Source organism: Lepisosteus platostomus, chromosome 8, assembly GCF_059453375.1.
Source record: "Lepisosteus platostomus isolate fLepPlt1 chromosome 8, fLepPlt1.hap1, whole genome shotgun sequence".
Taxonomy (NCBI): domain Eukaryota; kingdom Metazoa; phylum Chordata; class Actinopteri; order Semionotiformes; family Lepisosteidae; genus Lepisosteus; species Lepisosteus platostomus.
The window spans coordinates 12,913,476-12,929,376 of record NC_142618.1 but is presented as its reverse complement, the minus strand read 5'-3'; the positions used below and the strand labels follow the sequence as shown (position 1 = coordinate 12,929,376).

At 39.9% G+C, this 15,901-nt stretch overlaps 1 protein-coding gene across 1 annotated transcript; it reads left to right on the top strand.

The window, feature by feature from the left end:
* The first annotated feature begins 3,022 nt into the window (after nucleotides 1-3,022).
* On the top strand, nucleotides 3,023-6,312 carry LOC148655682 (pancreatic progenitor cell differentiation and proliferation factor-like protein). The gene is made up of 5 exons (XM_088642472.1): nucleotides 3,023-3,176; nucleotides 3,380-3,466; nucleotides 3,605-3,694; nucleotides 4,184-4,277; nucleotides 4,940-6,312. Exons 2-5 carry the CDS (start codon nucleotides 3,412-3,414, stop codon nucleotides 4,950-4,952), a joined length of 252 nt encoding a protein of 83 aa, XP_088498598.1. The 5' UTR covers nucleotides 3,023-3,176; nucleotides 3,380-3,411; the 3' UTR covers nucleotides 4,953-6,312.
* The last annotated feature ends 9,589 nt before the right edge of the window (nucleotides 6,313-15,901 follow it).

The following is a 15,901-nucleotide window of genomic DNA, read 5'->3' as shown; positions in this document are numbered from 1 at the left end:
AGCACTTAAAATCAGTCCCTTAAAACTATTTCACGTTTTTAATTAGAAGTATTCCTAATTAAAATCCAGTAGTTTAGCCCTGGTGAAGAACTGCCGGGGAAAGGAATCATTGGGCATTCATTTGCTCTGTTCACTACAGGTATTCAAGCTCTTTGCCTTTACCCCTGTGGAAGACCCCTGCCTTGGGTAGTGCAGCCTACAAACTTTGCACATGACGTCAAGACTCAGAGGATTCTGATTTTCCATGTGGTTCTCCTGGCTTTGTTTGAGAGATTGCACAAACCAAAATAACTCAAACACATGCTGGTGTTACTTCAATGCCCTCCCTTTTCTTGGTTTCTTTGTTCCAGCTTGTGCATCGCAACTCTTTCTACTCTTAAACTGTGACAAATATCGGGTGACGGGCTTTCTTAGAGCCTTTTAATCCCAAGGACTGGCTGCAAGAATGTAGTAGCGTTCTCTGTTACTGTCACAAAAGCAGTTTTACCGAGATTTCAAAGTTACAACATATTTAATATTTCTCAATCCTGGGACAATGAACCTTTGTGCCACTGGATCCAGAGATATCTGGCATTGCATATGAATAGGCTTTGACATTATCTCACCACTTTTAGCTGCTGGGGAATCATGAGCATCACTTCCTTCCACACAAAAAGGCCCCTCACCACTCTTTATAAAACTCACTAGGTGGTCACATTTCTGGGGAATGTAACTTCTTTTAAAATATTATTGAATGCTCACCCTATTTCAGTAAGGCAGTGATTTCTAAAGCTGCATTTTCCCCTAAGAATTTAACAAACGTAGAAATTTCGGAGGTAGAATAATATTTGTATCATAGCATATGTCCTAATTTCCTTCCATCTTGACAGGTGTTTCAGAACAACATTGAATCTTTAAGATACTTTTTTTGTTTCACCAACTGTTGCGCAAAAAAAAAAACCCATACCCAATGTTCCCAAAACATGAGTGCCCGGCACTCTTTTTTATTCCCGAATTGTGTCCTTCAGGGACTTACCGTAGCACTGTAAGAATTCCTGGCTCCAATTCCCAGAGTTATCCTTTAACTGCATTGGATGCCCAACATGTGACTTAATTATTGAAATGCCTGAATCTGATATACAGCAAGGGCATGACTACTATCAGCATGTTTCGAGATCCAGAGCTTCACATCATTAAGAAACTGGTTCCAGGAGTTCACAACAACTAGTCCTTGGGGAGCGGCATGGATTGAGTTTTCTACACTTAGCTCAATCGGTACATTTTACAATACTTTTACAGTATATAAACAGTACATATTGTATCTAACAATAGTAGAATGCCTGATAAAACACCTCTGATCCTAATCCAGCAGGCCCTAGGTACAAGGCTGGACTACACTCTGGTCAGAACAAAAGTGCATTTTAGTGTATACACACAAAGCCTTGTGGGCACACCTCTTGCCGTGCTAGAGAATGCTATATAGTATGCCATCACCCACTCAGTATGTGTTGCAAAAAGAGCATTAGATCCGTTTTGTGTTCATCGAAAAGTGCCTTTATTTATCTTTCTTCCCCAAGTCGCTGAAATGTAGAGCAAAAAGGGAGCATTCATTACGAATATCACAATGTTATTTTTCTTGTATATATCATTCCATGATTTCTCTTTGTATTATGGACATCACCCCATTACGGGAAATATATTGTCCTGTTCTGCATTCGCACCAAACCGACCTCAAGCCACTGGAACCTGCTGTTAGCGCCCACGCCCTCCAAAGAGGACAGCAAGAGAAATGAAACTGGACTTGGGATGGGCAGAGAGTGGGTGCGAAGGGGATAACACTGATATTCGCGGCATAGACCCATAGCCAGAGCCTGCGCTCTCCAGAGAGGACAGACAGCAAACAGGCTCACAAAGGTCAGAAAGTGGGTGCAGGCGTCTCTGTGTCCTGTGGAGGATAAGACAGCTGGATGCCCCCCTGCCCCCCATCCCTCAGAGACTCGGTAAGACTGTCCATGACTACTTAGTCGAGCTTTGTGGGATCCGTGGATGCTGCCTGGACAATAGTCCACACTTGCTCCAACAGTAGGTTCCCTCTACTGGAAAAGATAACCCTGAGGTCGATATTCCCTCCTCACACCAGACCCTTGCTGCTCCCAGGAATTGAGGAAAGACTGTCAGCCAAACTCTGGAATTCCGAAGTCTCCCTCAGGGGCGAGGGGGGGGTGGGGGGGTAGCTTTCCTCACCCCCAGTGTTGGACTGTCCCTGTGACCTTTTCCCTTGACCCTTCAAGACTGACCCTTTCCTGCCCGTCCCTCTATAAAAACAGGGAGAGATCCTCTTTCTCTTCCCCCTCATGTGCATCCACACCATGCCTGTGCCTCTCTCTCTCCCTTTAACTTCCCAGCTATTTTCCTGCACCATGACTAGCACGCCCCACTGTAATGAGAAGGACAATAAACCTGTCAGTGAGCCTGAAGCAGTTGTCCCCAGCCTGTTATTCCCTACACCACCTACACGGAACCGGGCTTGCCACAATATTCATTGAGTAAGCAAACGTTTCACATTAAAGTGCTAAATAGTATGAGTACTGTATCTGGCGGTTCCACGTACAAATTGTACTAAAACAATTTCTGTGCATTCACAGTTTTATGGAAGCCTGCATCATTACCTCACAGTATTAATGAAGAGAAAAGATGTTTAAAAAGTGTATTAATTAATGCAAAGCAACGGAGATACCCTGCACAGGATTGTTATTTTGTGATGCATTGCTGCTCAAGGGGTCAGATATTCAGAACGAACATAATATTATTATAGTTAAAACAGAAATGTACTGTGTCTCATTGTAAGATCCCTAGAAGTCAAATTAAAAGCTATTGGCATTTACCGTATTAATTACGTTAAGAGGGAATGCCTCGTCGGCGTAGCCGTGAAATGAATCATGTATTCTATTTTGCGCCAAGTACACACCGTCCTTGCTCCAGTCACAGACCCGTGTTGCCCTTTGTGCTGCTGTGGCACGCAGCCATCCAGTTTGTTTCCTTCCGCGGCGCTCTGTCCACGTGCGAGCCTGCAGCTCACTATTTACAGCCCTGCCCCAAGCTTTATAAAACAGTGGGGTCTGCGCCTTCTTACAAAACGTCTCGGGAGAAAACTACAGTAGGAAGGGACTGACCAAGAAGAAGGCTGAAAAGTCAATGTAAGTCTTTCTGAAACGCATAGGTTTTTTTTTCTGCTTCCGAAGTTTATTTCTGTAAAATTCTAGACTTTAATCAAATCGGGAATTTCTTAGTTTTAGATAAGTTTTCAGTTTCGTGCTTTTTTAGGTTTTTTTTTAGCGTCAGCGTATTTGCAGACTTAATTCAAAGCTGTTATGCCAACTCGGATATTTTTACTTTCTAGGTAATTGTTTGCATCCGTGAACAGCACTGAAAATGGCATCTGTTCCATCGGCTGGCTGCCTTCTTGCAAGAAATCAGTTTTACCGAAGTAAGTTTCATTTATTTGTAAGTGTATTGATCTACTACTAGTTTAGGTTGCTCACGTAGGTCTGGTTGGATTCGTTCGTAGTTTGATTGTTCATAGACAGTTGATGCAAAACGCCAAACTTTAGTTTTTGTCTCGTAGCTCGCTTGAATTCTACTTCAAGCAATTCATCTACGAGCTCTTCCAGTTGCGACTACTCTGGTGATCATGAAAAGGCCCCTGTTTCACAAGGTAGGCATTGAGAGTTCTGCTTAAAAGTTTTGCTTATATATTTGTGTACGTCCGCGGTTGCGTGCTGATGTGATAGTTTTAGAGGAAATAATTTAATTGTACAGTAATTGAAGCTATTGGTGAATTTTGTCCCGATCAGATAATATGAAGGTAATGGGATATCAGTTAATTATGCATGCATTATTTTGTGTAGGTACATTTTACACCTAGAATACTGTTATAGAATGTTTTTTAATGATCAAAATAATACTTGTATGTTGCAGATTTAAAAATGTGTAGATGTTTTATTTGTCTTTTTAAATCTAAATACATTTCCTATTTGACGTTAATTGGTTCACTCGCTGTAAACGCAGAATACCTGTATACTGCACATATAAATGCTTTCCTGGACTTTGGGGGGAAAAAATATGAGAATGCAAAATAAAAACTAAGCCTCAAACTGGGCCAGTCAGTTTTCTCAACTCTGTGTCTTTGTGTTACGGTGGTAAGGTATACAAGTTCCATTTGAGAAGTGCTGGTGGCTGAAGAACTTCTTTGTTTGTGAAGCACATCATCAAGGTACTTCAGAACCTCCTACAAGCAGGTAAGGATGATGTAAACTGCAATGAAAATGTATCAATGGTGTCCAAGTCATTCCTAGAGGAGATCAGATGGTAGAATATCCAACAACTTTGACTATCTAATGGAAAGAGTTAATAGTGTAGATGTCTACTTGAGAGTGGGTATCTCTAGATCTTGGGGTGCTATAATATACGTAATTTCAGGTCTAAGGGAAAATGCCGAAAACAAAGTGCATATCTGCTAACAAACAAGATTGAAACTTAATATATCAATTGTTCAGTGTCATCCATGTATCCCATAACATGTATTGGTAGAAAGCAGGATGCACCTGTCCATGAAACAAATAAAATTACTGGTTTAAAGTACAGTATATTTACAGTTTCTTGTGTTGTAAAGTAATGCTTCCAAAAGCAATTCATTTGGCTATCCCAGTTTTAGTTATCTTGACTGTCTACTCTGGGTAAGTAAAACGTTACCTAATTTTTTTCTGATGAACCTCAGTATCTTGCTGCCTCTAGGCATTTATTCAAAGTTTCATACAAGTTTGTCCTGAATTTATTAGGACAGTATGATTTTTTTTTTGCTATAAATTTTAACATCCATTACGTCAAGCTTTGACAAGTTGCACAAGAGATTTTGGTGTTTCCAATGTTGAAGTGTACGCTTTCTTTTGTCTCTCTGCAGCTCTACCAGTTAATGCACGCTGAAGACTGTTCCTGCGCACTGCAGGACTAAGGAGTAATTCTGACTGCTGAATCACGTCGTGCTTCACTCTGACTGCTGGCTAATTGTCAAATTTCTGGGTGGTGCATAAGGAAAGTGAGAGGCAGGAGATCTGCAAGGTTCCAAAGACACTTTTATTTTGGTTGCCAAGTGTCATATCAGCATGTTTCAGGTTGTTAAAACTGAACTTCATCTGCACGACCCAGAAACTGAATATAGCTTTGCTGTTGATATGTTGCCAGGTAGTTTGCAAACTGAAACGGTAATCTGCTAGATGTCTGTACTTAAAAATATGAACCTGACTACAAGTGCTGTTTTTGGTGACCTACTTAATTCATACCAAGACTTTGACATTCACTCTATACTTGTGTTGGCCTCAAGTTTATAGACAAGGTGGGGGCAGTTTGATTATGCACTGAACTTTTTATCTGTATGCCATCACCATATTAGATTTGGTTATATTTTACTGTCTTAAATGATATTGCATTGGTATACCTTGACCTACATTTTAAAATAATTTTACATTTTACATTTTTTTTTTTTAATTCTAGAAATTAAATCTGCTTGAATGTCAAAAGTGCACAGTGGAGGTGACTACTAGTAGATTGTTGTATATTTTGCCACCTTTAAAATATGAATATTAAGGCATGGATACACCTTAATCTGCATGGTCACTGAAGTATTTTAGTCACTTCAACCTTGGTTAGGTCTTCAGAATAGTGCCAAGATAATTGGGTATCAAATTTGGAAACAACGAGTTACTGAAAGATAGTGCTGTGTTAATCCTTGATGAACATAGGATGTGGGACTCTTGTAACATTTGCTTTAAGATGCTCTTTTTTTATTAGTATTTTGACAACATGCATTTATTTTTTTAGATGATAGTACAGGTTCTATTGAATCACGTTAAGCATCCACATCTACCCATATAATAATGCCTGTTGCACACCAGATGTCCTGTTTAAAGAAACCTCTTTTATTCCCAGAAATGGCCCAGATTTTGTGTATGATATTGGGGAAAGTTGTCACTGATTTTGTGAAATGGACATGTTACTTGACATTTCCACAAAACAATTTGCTTAATTTGGTGTGTGTGTATATAAAAATCTTTCTCCTTTTTGCATTATGCTGTTCTAATGTTTAATATCCTGGTATATTAAGGATGACTGTAATGCCCTTAAGTGAAGCAAATTGCCATTGTTAGTTTTACTCTTTTCATTGATTCAGCCTGTGCACAAATCTTAAATCTTTTACTCAAATGTTAGAATTTTCATGTTTTTGTATTTAATTTTTGTATCCTTGTACAATTAAATAAACTTTTATATAAGAATGTTTTTGCTGGTGTGCTGGCTTCCTCCCATATTCCAAAGACATACTGTCAAGTTTAACTGGCATTTCTGAATTATCTCCCCTGTCTGTCCCCAGCAATGGAATGGTGTCCCATCCGGGGTTCTAGCCTGTCTTGTGTCCATTTGTCTGTTGGGGGTCAAGGTCCAGGTCTTTACAACCTGTAGTGGACTAAGTGCTTATTGAAAATGAATTGATGTGTATATCTTTTTCCTGGGACAATATGATGGATAATACAAGTTTTTGATATTGAGGACTTTGCAGTGCAGTTTAATTGCTATCTGTTAGAATGGATTATGAGACGGATGTACAGCAATTTAAAAACTTTCTACCGTGAAACCCTTTTTCCTGAACTAAGCTGATTTTTAAAAGAGATTCCACAATAATGCATCCAATGCTTAATAAACTGATAGGGGGGATAAAAAAATTGATGTACAGAAAAGCAAAAGGGAAATCTTCCATTCTTGGACAGCTAATCCGTAAATATATCCTGTGCCTTCTGCATGCAGTGTATTCTGATGGCATTGCGTAAGGGAAAGTGGTGTTAAGGTACATTTATTTTACATCCTTCTTGCCCTAATCTTGATCTGAAGACATCGCTGCTTGTGAACTGAAGCAGGCATACACCAGAGACCAACTGGATTTTAGGGTTAGACCTTAATACTGTATGTGCTAATATCACAGTCTTTATTACATCTCGTAAATGACTGAAAAGAGAAAAGAATTCTTGACCCATTCATTTGACAAATAAAATGTGACTATTAAAGTATTGATGTATACAGTGCTTTTAGTATTAATGATTATGTAACTGGCAGCATGGTGGCACAGTGGGAAGCATTGCTTCCTCATACCACTGGGGCCCAGGGTTCAATCTGTGGTCTCTGTGTGGAATTTGTATGTTCTCCCAGTATTCTTGTGGGTTCTCCAGTTTCCTCCCACTGTCCATGGACCTGGTAGGTGAATTGGCCTCTGGGAAAATTGGCCCTTGTGTGAGTTTGTCTGCGTTTGTGTTTTCCCTGTGATGACTGGCATCCTGTCCAGGGTGTATCCTACCTTGTGTATGCTACCATTGCTTGCCAGGATAGACTCCAGCTCTCCGGTGACCCTATAGTGGATAAAGCCGCTAGAAAATGGACAGATGGATTATATAATTGAACACAAACACTGATCCATTGAAATTAAGGAGCAAAACTTATCAGGAAGTCCAGTGAGCATTAAAATGACAGAAAACCTGCAGTTATTAATAATAATTGCTTACACTTACTGTATATAGCGCTTTTCTGGACACTCCACTCAAAGTGCTTTACAGGTAATGGGGACTCCCCTCCACCACTAATGTGCAGCCCCACCTGGATGATGCGACGGCAGCCATAGTGCATCAGAACGCTCACCACACATCAGCTATCAGTGGGGAGGAGAGCAGAGTAATGAAGCCAATTCATAGATGGGGATTATTAGGAGGCCATGATTGTTAAGGGCCAATGGGAAATTTGGCCAGGACGCCAGGGTTACACCCCTACTCTTTTCGAGAAATGCCCTGGGATTTTTAATGACCACAGAGAGTCAGGACCTCAGTTTTACATCTCATCCGAAGGACGGCGCCTGTTTACAGTATAGTGTCCCCATCACTATACTGGGGCATTAGGACTCACATGGACCACAGGGTGAGCACCTCCTGCTGCCCCCACTAACACTTCTTCCAGCAGCAACCTTAGTTTTTCCCAGGAGGTCTCCCATCCAGGTACTGACCAGGCTCACACCTGCTTAGCTTCAGGGGGTTGCTAGTTGTGAGTTGCAGGGCGATATGGCTGCTGGCCATTTGAATAGACAAATGGCTTTGTCTATTACAAAGACATTTTAGGATTTGTATGATTTATGCTCACAAAGTGTTGATGTCCCAACTCTCTTTGATGTAATGTGAGTTAGGCCACAGGTGGGGCACAGCTGAATTTTTCCAAAGGAGACATGCTGCTGTCTATGCAAATAGGGATTTGCTCAAAGCAGACAGTCAAGTTATGGGAGATTAGCTGAAGACTCTGCTCATAGCTCCTACTGCATGCATTGCAAAGATGGAAAGAGAGCTTAATAAGCAGCAGTCATTAAACCAATCACGCATGTGTGGGCTATCTTTAGCTGATCCTTATGGAAAATCCCACAGTAAACCTACCTTTCTCAGCCTACCCACAATTAGTCTAAACCATTAATGGGCAGCAATCCCACAGACCAGGGGAACTGATCATGTTCACACCATTTATCTGTTGCATTAACAACACTTACAAATGATGTGAGCTTTGGCAAAAGGTAAATCTGGTGTATAGAATAACAGTAGTGTTTTCCTCTCTTCCATTCAGCAGGAATCATAACTCTAGATTGGTTACTAATGTGTAAGACAAGTCTTAAAAACTGAATGAGAAAAATGTTTACGTGGTCTTATATGATCAATGGAAATCAGTATGAAAAATGTATTTAAACTTTAATTTCAGACATGCCTGTATCAATATAAAGAAGCCTCTTCCATAACTATAGGTCGATGAACAGTTTTTAAGAATGTAAAAGTTTTTTAAAAAGAAAGAAAGCATTTTACTTAAGTAGTTTGAAGTATTTTTTAGACCAGAGCCAGTAGCATAGATATAAAGTCTATGTATAGCAAAGCCAAGAGCATGCTCTTTATTTATATATCTTGGAAAGACTCCAAAGTTTAACTGGTCTGTTGTGGAGTAGGAAAAGAGGTTGCCAAGATTCAGTAACAGTGCTGTTCATATTTCCTCTGCTAGCAGCTTTGAGTTAACTCTACTTTAGACTTAGAATCCGTTTTGATTAATAGTGAATTTCCTGAATACAGTATGTGTAGCATTGAGGCCTTTCTGACTTGAGACCTGAATCAGTTGTCCAGACTTCAAGTTATAGTTAGTCAGTGGGTCCATTAAAAAAGATTTGAGATGAATAAACAAAACAGTGGAAAATCCCCTGACGAAATGTGGGTTGTTGTTTAAAAAGGCTGCCAAGAATAATGTAGCAGGTATGCATCTCATATTTCACTAATTTGAGTTTTTTTTAGGTGCTTGTATTAGAGCACAGTTCCAAAACTTTGGGCTACCAAGCTAACTTCATCTCAGTCTTAGATTTGCACTCCTTAGTCAAGACTATTTGCCACTTGTTTGATCATGGTCAGTGAATAAGCTTTTCCTTGTATTCCCAGTAGTTTGTCCACCTGGAGCATCAGATAGGCATTGAAACATAAGACCTTGCAGTGCTAGTCCAGGCACTATTACTGTTTGATGGCACCCAGGTCCAATACTTTGTCTACATCTTTTTTGCTCTGAGAAATTGGAACAGGTACTACTACTCCAGGCTTGATCACAATCTAATGTCTGATGCAGGGGGTCCAGGATGCAGGAGTTCAGAAAACATTGCAGCATTTCTCTGTACAAGTTCATAAACCTCCTACCCCTGAGCTTCTGAGAAGACATGTAAGCATTGTATGCTCACATGCTTACAAGTACATCTGTGTATGCTTGTTGGTTCAAGCAATGACAACAAGCATACACGGACTTACTTCCCAGAGTCTGGATTTCTCATCAGATCAGAGCCCTCTGGGCATTCAGCTTCTTTTTCTTTCAGTCCCAGTGATAGATCTTATCATAGTCTGGTGTTAGAAGTAGGACCATTTCCCAGTCTCCTGAGACTGAAACTGTAAGGAGTAGCCTGGTGATTATACAGATACTTCTGCCTTACTTGTTTTACAGAGTGTTCCTTCACAATATGAATCACTTTCAAAATTTGGTACTGTAGATTACTGACATTGACATGGAGGCTCCTGTTGGACAACCATAACTGTTTCTGACCTCAGCTTTCATATGATATTGTGAATTCCCCAGCTTGTCTCCCTTGCAATAGCTAGAAATGCCAAAACACCTATAGAACCCTTTCCGGAAATCTAGACTGGAAATGTTAAGAGAGACAAGATTCCTAGCCTTTGTTTGCAGCCACTCAACTCAGCCTTTCTTTTCATATGATTTTGAAACAATCCATAAAGCTGTCAATGTGGCAGTGGATCATAAAAAGTGACTCCAAAGAAACTTGCCAACTCCATGTATCAGTCAGGAGGTCCCCCTAGGACTGTGCCCTGATAGATGAAGATCTTTTGGGGAACCCCCATTCAATTCTCAACATGGCCACAAGTTCTTCGATGAGAATTCGGAAGAAAAGCATATAGTTTGAGAGTTTGGCCTACCAAGCTAACAGTCAGAATTGTTTAAGAAGGAATTAAATAAATTGCATTTACACAGTACTCATTATCCTCAAAGGACCCCAAAGAGCTTTACATATAGGTGGGAACCCACATTTTTGCTTCAACTCAGCATACTGTCACAATTATAGTCCCTCCTCCTTAAGGGTGCTCCGACCCTTTTACTTTGGATTTAATTCTGTGCACCTGACCCCTGTTCCCAGTCCACCTTAAAAGCCAGGTGCTGACGTTCATCCTGGCTCTGCATCTGGTTTCCGCATCGTGCGAGTCCGGGACCTGGAAGCGCCTGGTCCCTTAAGGTTTTAACCTCTATTCCCGTTCCCTGTCCGCCGGTTCCGACCCGGTTCATGTTTTAATTCCTGGTTTGGATGGATCACCTGGCTATGGACTTATTCTTGCGTTTTTGGATTCCCTCTATGGATTACTTTTTGGATTGTTTGCCTCGGCCACACCTCCCCCGTGCACCAGCGCACTTTGGACACGCCCCCCCGTTTTCATCCACGTATTCCTGCATGACTTTTCCCCAGTGTTTCCTCACTTCTTCAGATTGTGTCATCTGCATAGGGTCCGGAAAGAACTGTTCGTTACACATACCCTCTGAGATGTCTCCAGATAGGTAACTATGAGCCATGATCTTTCATTTATTTTTATGTGGTACCAAATACTGCCTGGCCTTCCTCCCCCGGTCTCCAATGGAGATTATCTTCAATAATACAAGAGGCAGATATCTTGGTCACTTCCATCTACCAAGACCTGTTTCAGTTCTACAGCTTTGCCAAAAGCATACCTCAATTTGGTCTCTCTGCAGAATTAACTACAGTATATCTGAAAGTCTGGTGTAGGAGCTAAGTTCCTACATCTACGGTAAGTCATGTATAGATATTATAACATTTTCACACTCCTTACTAAATCTATTGTTCCAAGTACCCAGTAAGCTGTTGATCACTTAGACAACCAGGAGAAGAAAATTAGCCAAATGCAGAAGGGTTTGAAATATCTAAGCATCCTTATGTTATGTGGGTTCTGCAGATAAGTGAGTATAAAGAACGTTTCCTTTTAAAATAGGAGCTTTATTTCTTATTTTTTCATTGCTTTATTATAAGAGCTCCTTTCTGAACTCAGAATGTAAGTATGCATGAAAACACATTATGCTTGTTTCGTGGAACACACAAATGCGTGTTAAGAACAGGACTCAAGTGCTAGATTTATTTATAGTTTTGTGCCCTGCCCAACATCCTTCACCATCAAAATGTCTTTGTTGTTGCATAATCACTTCACCTGCAGGGAGAGGCAGGGCTGTCATGGACCTGATACAGCTGACTGTGTAGGCTTCTCTGGAAGGAGAGTTCAGACTGCAATTCCCCAGCTAGGGCAGATCTGTCTTTCCCAGGAGAAAAATGTGATCTAGGATAGAGGACATTTACAACAGGAATATACTAAGCTGTCTTTGAATTGCATCTCTAGTGGATTATATAAGTTCTACAATGTGAGATTCTATGATCTGAGTTATGTACATTACTTGGGCTCCAGGAGCTCAGTGAGAAATACCTTTAGTTTAAAATAGTTTAAAACCATTAAAATATGATGTTTATTCCTTTGTGTCTTATTGAATGCTTGTGCTTTTGCAAATAGAATTTGCTGAGACCATTTACAGTTAGTGAGCTATTGGGAATAGATTCTGAAAGCAGGTTAACCTTTACATACTAACAAGATTCTACAACTATACAGCTCCTTGATCGGTTTTAAAGTTGTGCTCATGCTACCTTCACCTGTTCTGTTGCATTTTTTTCACATATTTTGATGGGTAAAAACACTTTGATAGAGCAGTATAATATGAATACAGACAAAATTAGAATACACAGTTTTGTGAACATGATACTGTAAATGTCTTTTTCAGGTATAGTGGAGTCATATTGTACCAGAATTAGTCTACAGTATCAAGCAGTGTTATGTGTTTCTGATTTTTATTAGTGAGCAGGCATTCAACCATGATTTTGATAGCATTTTTATCATCTTTGATGTTAATATCTTCAGGTATCCACTGGAAAGTATCAACAGATGTTCACTGTCTGGTTTACAAGTTAAATGATATGAATGACTCAGCATAGCAATGGTATGTAAACAAGTGATTGACGTAATCAAACAATTGTAAAACATATTGCCGATAATTATGCTCATATATATTACAGGTCACAGAGTTACAGTCAGTTGATCCTCATTTGATCTCCATGAGTGTAAATCAAAGAGAGTAGAGAGTTAGTCTGAATACTTTTTTTGCCCCTTGTATATTTAAACTAAGTAGTTGACTTAGTATCACAGTAAAAATAACCTCTTCCAGCATATACATCTGACTTGTAACTGGAACGTTATAAAGTTAGCATACACAAGTCAATCATTGTTAGCAGCTGCTCTGATACATAGGGGCCACAAGAAATTCATGTTAGTATTCATAAATAACTTTAAATAACATTTATTCATATTAATGAATAACATTAAACAAACCTCGCAGCAAATGAGTGAGTTATAAATAAAGAATATTTAGAACATATTCACTATTCCTTGTTTATGTAAACAGAAAGAGTGATCTACTAAAAATGGTCCTCTGTCTCTGTTTCTGGTCATGCACTGCAATGTGATGAGTGGGATGAAGAACTGGTAACGGGTATTTGGTGACAATTTTCCTCTGCATCACAATGACAGGTCTGTAATACCTTTTTCAACTCATCCTTGTTTTACTGGAGACATTTGAACGCTGAAGTTCTTTTCCACAGATACCTCTTTGTATTACTTACAAATTATAATACTTTGCTGTAAGAGGGTCCTGCGATGTCATGAGCCTACCTGTAAGTGGCATGGCTGCATTCCCTCTGTCACTCAGAGCCCACAACTCCCCAGCTACAAATTGAAAGTGTGGCGATTTAGTTGACTTGGGGCTCGATTCTTCTTCTTCGGTCCTGGGGTTAAGCTACTTCTGTGAGACTGCAGCAAGAGACTCTTGTGCTAAAGGCAAAGACACACTATCACCAGGACCAGACACCTGGCCTTCGGCTGCACCAACAATTTCACTGATTAGCAGTGGAAGTTTCCATTCACTTCCTAACCATTTGAGAGCTCTTTATAATCTTTTGATTTCTTTCTGTATAAGCCTGAGGATTATAGATAACCACATTTACCCTTTTATGGATTTATGCACAGCGGGATTCCTCATCTGCCGCTTCCTCGATTATCATAAATTTGCTTATTCCATACAAGTGCATCCTCCTTTCCTCAACTAACCATGTGCTTTTATGCCTAGATACCCGACCCCCAAACATTCTCTTCCTCATTCTTCTTAAATCTACAGAATAACATACCCTTAACCAGTAGCAGAGCCAGTTATTAACCTAAATCCTACCTGCCTGATCCTGTTTGGCCAGAAGTGTTTCACCATAACCTAAACCACTGCTTCTGTCACAGTACCGGTCAAGATTACACCCATCTCCTTGTCAGTATCCTATTATCTAAATATATACCACATTCCTTCTACCCAACTTTACAACATAGGAGCTTAGGAGGGCAAGACTGTAAATCCTAACCATTGGAGTATAGTTTAGGAAATAATTGCGATCTCTTTCACAACTGTGGAGTAAACCAATTCTTCAAAGTGTTTCCTGGATAGTGGTAGGTAGCTGTAATCCTAGCTTTTCTCCACACAAGGCGTTGGACTCATTGTATCTAGAACCATCCCATATTAATAAACCCCCAAATGAGAGACAGATCTTTGCATTGATCTACCAGCAGACCCCAACAAACTAGAGATCAGATCAGATCTGATCAGATTTGATCAAACTGATCTACCAGCAGACCCCTGCAAACTATTCACGGCTAGCAGCCATATCACCCAGAAACTCACAACTGGCAACCCACTGAAGCTAAGCAGGTGATAGCCTGGTCAGTACCTGGATAGGAGACCTCCTGGGAAAAACTAAGGTTGCTGCTGGAAGAGGTGTTAGTGGGGCCAGCAGGGGATGCTCAGCCTGTGGCCTATGTGGGTCCTAATGCCCCAATATACTGTAGTGATGGTGACACTATAGTGTAAAAAGACACTGTCTTTTGGATTAGACGTAAAACCGAGGTCCTGAATCTCTGTGGTCATTAAATACCTTGAAAAGAGTAGGGGTGTAACCCTGGCGTCCTTGCCAAATTTCCCATTATCCCTTACCAATCATGACTTCCTTATGAAGCCAATTCATAGATCGGTATTATTACTCTGTTCTCCACCCCACTAATAGCTGATGTGTGGTGAGCGTTCTGGCGCACTATGGCTGCTGTCGCATCATCCAGGTGGGGCTGCACATTGGTGGTGGTGGAGGGGATCCCCATTACCTGTAAAGCGCTTTGAGTGGAGTGTCCAGAAAAGCGCTTTATAAGTGTAAGCAATTATTATTAAGAGACTTAACTAAAGTCCATTCATAACTGAATGCTGAGTTCAGCATATTTAAAGAGCAAGCTAACTAACAGCAAAATCAATGCCTGCATTAATTTGCCTTTAAAGAAACCTTCAGTGTAATTTTAACATTGCTCTCTGATAATTAAACCAATTTTAGCGTCTCCATTGTTAAAAATAAGTAAATTTTAGACGGTGTTAGTAATTAAACCCTGAAACACTTTTCTGAACTTTTCTTAAATAATTGAATGAAAATGCAAAACTAGGTTGGAACTAAAACAAGTCATGATTATCAAAAACTTTCCTTACTTTTACTCTGATGGCTGTTTAGATGCATGTAAAATATTACATGTTCTATGATCCAAATTGCTGCTGTAATTCCTCTATATAAGGAGTGCATGGCTGCTGATCATATTACACTTGGTCTTCCCACCTTTTCCCACAGCTACATTACATGCTCCTTACTCTATTAGCAAAGGGAGAGCAGATAGACATTACAGCTGTGAAATGTTGGTGCCAATTTTGTGTTCCTATATGAACTCTAAAGATCTCTAGTGTTACTAGCTTCCAGGAAAATTCTCACAAGAGATTTTAAAATGGTTGTTTATGTTTTCAAAACAGGAATAATTGAAAATACCAAAATAACATGGGGTTAGGGTTCAATATGTTTTACACCACTGTACATCAAGCCTAACAAATGCTACAGATTTTGTATTTTTCTCCAAAATATATGCACTTAGTTTAGTCAGAGACTATGTATAATTTTAATGCAGCAATGTTGTCAGCTAAAATTCACATTTAAAGAAAGTATACATTTTAAGTAAAGTAAGTAACTTTAAGTACAAAAGTGTAAGAAACATTTTCCATGACAGTATTTCAACATCTCAAGTAGGATAACTAT